Genomic DNA, 6636 nt, shown 5'->3' with positions numbered 1-6636 from the left:
TGTTGAATTTGCACTGTGAGACTCTACTGAACTTTCTTGGTCTCAAACCTGTCCATGTGAAGGTTGGTTCCCAAAAGACAAATAGGAAAAACTGACTGCACTGACACCATGGCAGTAAAAAAAAGTTAGATTAGCAGGAAGCTTAAAGATTCCTTTATTTGTGTTGTGATTGTACTATATACAAGGGTATCTCTCAGTTGTCCTTCATTCTACTGCCTGTGACCTGGAAATCAATTTAGCTTACCATGTTAAATGAGATCTCAGTTCATAATATGGGACTGCAGAAGAGGAGACAGAAGGAGACTTTAACCTCCTAGGACCTGGCATCCACATATGTGGACATCACATTTTGGGACGTCTAGACCAAAATACTTAATTATTTTCTACAAGGGCCTGATAGCCACTTACGAGGACATTATACTGCCACTGTTCTATCAAAATTTGAAACAAATGTCCTCATATGTGGATCGCATTTTTCTCAAAAACAAAAATTAGGTTGAAAAAAATAATCTGGTAATTCTTTGTTTCTACATTCTTTAGGCCCCAATCAACCCAAATAGCAAAGAAAAATTAAAAATGCATGCGGAGGCTTTTCATGGAGCTGTTGTGTTTCACGAGATTGTGAAAGTAACAAATTAAAAACAACAGAACACGTGAAAATCTTAAATGTGCTTAATTTATTACATATAAAACAAATATACTTTAGAACTTTTTATTTATCGCCTATTTACATATTTTACAAGAACTGAATACTCACATACTTCATGTCAACCTTTTTTAAAGTACTGCTAAATATTGACTGTCAGTGAGCATCATCGTCTCCTATCTTGTACACAATTTGAAATAGAATACTGTTTACATCTGTTGTTCATTCAGTTCAAGTCATTTTCACAACAAAAAAGACAAATTTTAATCTACTAGTTTTCATGTCGAGCTGTTAAAAGTGAAATGAATTATGAGCGGGTCCAATGTGATAAAATGATCTGACTTCTCAGTTTATTAGGTACAGTTATATATATATTAGTTATATATTATTATTATATTAGTTATCTTATGCACTCAAATGAGAAATATCTCTTCATATTTTATCGTTTTGCACATGTGCACCCAATAAACTGTGAAATCAGAGTGCTGCATATTACTGCTGCAGGTGTCGGGGAATGAGTTAGGCAGGATCATAGTTTAACAGAAAAGGAACTGCCACAGGAGCAGCCGTGATCAGCTTGTGGGTTCTTGAGCACTTGGAAGGTGGAGCGAATAAGCTCCTGACTGAAGTCCACCGTGGATCCTTTCACAAATTCCAGGCTCTCCTGGTCCACAATAACGCCAACTCCTCCTTTCTCAAACACTCTGAAATCACAGCAGTGGCACAGCTGATAAAAAGCCCATAAGGAAACAACAACAAGGAACATGTATCACTAGATTATGCAATAAGGAAATCTTGATTCGGGGTTGTTTACCTGTCATCCTCGTTCTTCTTTCTGTCAACCGAAAACTTGTACTGAAACCCGGAGCAGCCTCCTCCCTCCACATATATTCTCAGGTACTCGCCCTTTTCCGTGATCTCCCCTAGTCTCTGTATTAAATAAGCATATTAGATATAGCACATGAGGTACACATACTCGTTTATCAAAACAGAGAGTGAATGATAACCAATTTTAGCCAGCTGGGGTCTTCCTGTGTGGAGCATTTTCCCACTAAACAATTTGGAAATAGAATATTTAGCAGAAAGATCAAAATGATAAAAACACTGATATCTATTTCTGAATTAAAAGGCATCATAAGGAATGTGGTGAAAAGATTTGTGATGGTGTTCTAGCTCATAAAAAGGATTAGATCTAAAAGCACATGGGAGTTCCTGGTAGAATAAAAGTAAGTTTGAAGGAAGGAAAACATTTTTTTTTAATTAAGCCTCTCAACGTGTAAAAAGTGTCTGCAGTTTTCTGATGCTGGTGTTTGAAAGTTTGAGATCAACTGTATCTCGTTGTCCGTGAGCTAATTATTGTATACAGTATATTAGTGTGTAGCTCTGTGTTCAAACATATGTTCTCTGATTGGTACAGACCTGGAGTTTTTCAGGGTGGACCTACAACCTTAGCATACTTTGAAAACTCAAGTTTAAATGCATTTTGATCTGAATAACTTTTCACCTTGATGAACTCTATTGGTAAACTTCAGAATCAGAATCAGAATACTTTATTAATGCCGAAGGAAACTTGATTTCTTGATGATTTTTTTTTAAATTGTGTGTGTTTTAGTATTTACAAAAATTAAACACTAGAAAAACTGACAGTGTCATGGCGTCCCCAAATAACAGGGTTAAATAAGCTCAGTCTAATTGGTCTCTAAAGGAGTCAAACTCTTAGCCTGAATTATGGTGACTTGGTGTTTCAGCTTTTGAGGTTTTAGCAGAAAACAGCAGTTTAAGAGTGTGTCCTAACCTTCACGCATGACTCAGTGAGGTGTACTTCAGATGAACCTGACACCCCTGGCTTCTCCTGGGTGGAGGCGCTGCTGTAGCACCGAAGCCCGGCTACATACAGCGACTGGGAGTTGTGAGGAAGACGGTGTAATTGCTCAGTCACGTTGAGGATGTTTGGGAGAGTGGATGCCCTGCAAAACAACAGATCACACTTGCAGCGTTGCTAACAAGCCTTCTAGCTCGTTAGCATAACGTTACTTAATGGTAGCATTGAAGGCTAACCTGCTAGCTAGCTAGCAGTAGCTACATTTTTTACACAATCAGGACTTTATTAGTTATTACTTTTTTAGAGAGACGTTTAATATGTCCTGCAATTTGTGAGAAATTAACTTTACCTAGCGAGAGTCAATAATCTTGACTTCGACGCAGATATCATTGCTCCTCTCACGAAGGACATCTTCCATAACAGATGTTGCTAAACCCCGCCCCTACATCGACGTATATTATCGTGCCCATGTTAGCCATTTGATTCGTTGTACTAGCTGCCAATCATGACTCATTGGGTATTCGATACCTTAGTCATGACTTGCAGGCATATCTCTTCTCAGCTCTTTGCCCTCCTCAACAGTTTACTTATAGGTGGAGCTTAGAGAGAATTTGTGCGTTTCACGTCTGATGTTTTGATCCTCCAATTACAAGGCAGGAGGCGTGGTATTAAGAAGGGGTTAGGTTCCTGACAGGCTCACCGTCGGGACGGAGAACACGCCAGGAACCTTTTAAATACGCGCCGCCTCTCGTAGCTGACAGTGCCGGAAGAAAGGTGGTAGCTCTTACGACGTCGTCAGCTAAAGGTATAATTTATAGAGTTTATATGGTGGTGTTCAACAAAAATTCTAAGTTTTATTTTGCAATTTTACCAATTTTCCATCAAGTTTAAGTAAATGTCGTTGTTATTAAACTTTGTACTCAGTGCTGTACTAGGGACGTCCGCGGGACGAACAAACAAGTCATCTGACTCAAACACTGACTGCGGGGACTGAGTTTGTTTTCCTGTGGAGTAAAGATTTTTTTTGTTCCTTAGGCTCACACACAGCAAAGGGGAAAACATGGACGCCCGGACCAGTTTCATTGTGTTGTGCTTGATTGGATTCAGCTGCGCGGAAACGGTGAAATTTTTAGATTGCGGTAAGTTACGAGTCACGCTGATGGTGATGATTCACTTCTCCATTTAAACGCTAACTAAGAGACTAATTTTAAACCGTGTGATCCGTCGAAGAAAACAGGAAAGCTGACTGACCGAATTGTGCACTTTGTTTTTTAAGTTAATTATATGCTTTCAAGTTATTCAACCTGTCCTCCTCCACCACGCTTAAACAGAGGTAGCACCGTTCACGCCTAGATCTACATGCGCACACACATCCCTACGTGTCCATAATATAAACAGCCACACAAGCTCTTCTTATATATTGTGAACAACATTTACCACAAAATAGTGAGGCTTTGGTGATCTAACCAAATGCCACCCTGAATATGACCTAGACCTGTATTTGTCTTGCAAAAGCATGAATCTGGTGGTTTAGTTGCACTTTGCGATGAGTTCACTTCAATTTTAAACTTTTTTTTTTTTTTTTTTTTTTTTTTTTATAGGCAGAACTGTAAGCATGCACACTATGAAATCCCTCCAATCCTGTTTTGTTTTTCTATGTCTCTCTTCAGGCTCTGTTTCTGGGAAAGTGGTGACGGTTGAAATCACCCCTTGTCCCAGTCAGCCCTGCAAGCTAAAAAGGGGAGACTCCTACACAGTCAATGTGACATTCACCTCCAGTGAGTGAGCCCCATCTTTTAGAAATGTTTCTCCCAACGTCCAGAATATAAATGCATTTCTTTTACAACTAAAGCTTTAATCACATTGTCATGTTTGCTTCAAGCTGTGCCGAGCCAGGAGAGCACTGCAGTGGTTCACGGCGTCATCGCTGGCGTTCCTATCCCCTTCGCTATTCCGATTGTAGACGGCTGCAAATCTGGAATTGAGTGTCCCATCCAGAATGGGCAGATTTATCACTATGTGGCTACATTACCTGTAAAGGACGAGTATCCAGCTGTAAGTAGTTCATGCCACCCTGGAAACAGTCGTTTGCTCCTCGATACTGGTCATTATCAGTTTCTTTCCTGTCTGCAGGCTGTTGTAATGTGACAAATCTGCATTTAAATGTCTGTTATGGTTTTATTCTATGGAGATTTAAACAGTAATTGACTCCTTCAGGTCATGACAAACTGTTAGCTGGGAAAATGTGTGCAACCATGACTATAGTCTCTAATATTCCATCATGATTTTGTTAATGTGTACGACTAGTTTTGCTTTAAGTTTTCAGCCTGTATCAGTAATTCTGGACTCTGCTCTTGTACCCTTTATTTCTCTTTTCATTGACATCGAACATGCACTCTGTTCACTGGCTACTTTTTTTCTTTTCTTTTTTTTCCCCTCCAGCTCAAGCTGGTTGTGGAGTGGGAGCTACGAGATGACAACACGAAGGATCTCTTCTGCATCAAGTTTCCAGTTGAGCTTGTGTAACAAACAAGTAAATGCCTCTGAAAGGGAACTAGTTTTGACAAGTGTTCTACTAACATTGAAAGATCTTGTTTTATGTCGATCAACTGATTTTTAAGTGTTCACTAGTTTGCAAGACTTTATCGCACATCTAAAATTCTGCTGAAATTGGAGGCTTTTTTTGTTTTTTCTTCTCCCCACGGTCTTCCTAATAATCAAATCACGAGTTGTGGATGTGTGATTGACCCTGAACTACATTCCACTGCTGTGGAACTGTCTTGTCTTACTGGCTGCTGTGTAGTCAGAGAAGGTACATGCTGTACTGATCTTTACTATGAATTTTGTAATATTTCTTGTTGACCATGTGCAGCAAGATTTAAGGAAGTGAATTGTTAAAGAAAATTCTAATGGAGCTCTAAATGTGTGCCCAAATGGCATTTTTGTTACATGAATGTGTGTTTTCAATAAAACTGTAACTTTGTCAAACACCTAAGGCCTGTATTTTAATATTCAGGGTATCCGTCCATCATCTGGGTTCACTTACCCGAGCACTGTCACAAAAGCCCAGGATTTACCATATAAGTGACTGTAGAAAGCTTGGTTCATATGAAAGGCTTGACACTGGCAGCATCTGACCAATAAGGACTAAAAGGTCAACAGCACAACAGCTGATTTCTTTAAAAAAAATAAGAGGAACATGAAACTTTACTATGGGGGAAATATGAGGTTAAACATGAAAGCAAGAAAACGGTAGTATGAGTGTGTAAGAGGAAGAGCTTTGTAGAGTGTTGGATGTTCAAGAATTGATTCATGTCATTAAATTGTTTAAGGACTTGGGTTTTTTTTTTTTTTTTTTTTATGCTCTGAGTTAAAAAGTAAATATAAAAGTGGGCTCAGTCTAAGTACAAATAAGGCAGCAGGTTTTATAATATACTGGGACTTTATAGAATAATTTGTTTTTGCAGCCAACAGAAGGGGGGGGGACAAAAAAAACCCAAAACAACAGCAGGGAATAGTCACAGAAACGCTGACATGACACACAGTGCCGAAAAACTTTTAGCCCTCATAATCTGCACGCAGGCCCGAGGAGGAATCTTCAAGGAATGGTGATGCTGTTTTCTGGCATCATTAGGTGGTGATTTCATACCTGCTGATCTCTATTCTGAGAAACTACCCTGCTCTGCAGAATAAGTTGCCATGGCAAAACAAGAAGTGAGCCAGACCTCTGGATAAGAGAAAAACCTGTTTTGTAGTTCAGGCATCTGGTTACCCGTCGGGGAACTTCCATAACTTGTATAATAAAGTTATATAGTCAGACTGGTACGAGGCAGTTGCTTTTATTTCCTTTTATTTCTTTTGGCTCAACCTTTTTTGGTGTCATCAGGTCTAATCAGGCAGCTCGGAAAACACATTCTTCAAATGAGGAATGAAACTACACTAATAAAACAATAAGGGAAAGCTCAATCATCACAGTTTAATGCAGTTAAACTTCCGAGATATCAGTCTGTGCAGTAAGGAAGTGTAAACTGTTGTGACTCCATTTCACCTGCCTTGGTACAAATGAAAGTGACAAAAGGTGCACTGCCGAGGCAACAACACCACCCTCAAGAAGGGAGCCAGCCAGTGGCAGCCACAGGTCATCGCTCTCTCCTGATTCCTCTTGACA

General features: G+C 39.4%; 2 protein-coding genes across 2 annotated transcripts; one reads left to right on the top strand and one right to left on the bottom strand.

Annotated features, from left to right (window-relative positions):
* Positions 1 to 658: 658 nt before the first annotated feature.
* On the bottom strand, positions 659 to 2937 carry isca2 (iron-sulfur cluster assembly 2). The gene is made up of 4 exons (XM_040042431.1): positions 2818 to 2937; positions 2442 to 2613; positions 1461 to 1576; positions 659 to 1350 (listed from the first exon to the last, which is right to left on the bottom strand). Exons 1-4 carry the CDS (start codon positions 2877 to 2879, stop codon positions 1176 to 1178), a joined length of 525 nt encoding a protein of 174 aa, XP_039898365.1. The 5' UTR covers positions 2880 to 2937; the 3' UTR covers positions 659 to 1175.
* A 194-nt stretch (positions 2938 to 3131) lies between these two features.
* On the top strand, positions 3132 to 5460 carry LOC120740233 (NPC intracellular cholesterol transporter 2-like). Its single transcript, XM_040042432.1, has 5 exons — positions 3132 to 3273; positions 3504 to 3607; positions 4139 to 4246; positions 4351 to 4523; positions 4911 to 5460. The coding sequence occupies exons 2-5, from the start codon at positions 3529 to 3531 to the stop codon at positions 4992 to 4994; spliced, it is 444 nt and encodes a 147-aa protein (XP_039898366.1). The 5' UTR covers positions 3132 to 3273; positions 3504 to 3528; the 3' UTR covers positions 4995 to 5460.
* Positions 5461 to 6636: the final 1176 nt, after the last annotated feature.

This window comes from Simochromis diagramma, unplaced genomic scaffold, assembly GCF_900408965.1.
Source record: "Simochromis diagramma unplaced genomic scaffold, fSimDia1.1 OVJJ01000304.1, whole genome shotgun sequence".
In the NCBI taxonomy this organism is placed as follows: Eukaryota; Metazoa; Chordata; class Actinopteri; order Cichliformes; family Cichlidae; genus Simochromis; species Simochromis diagramma.
The sequence above is the reverse complement of the archived record's forward strand: the minus strand, read 5'-3'. Positions and strand labels throughout refer to the sequence as shown.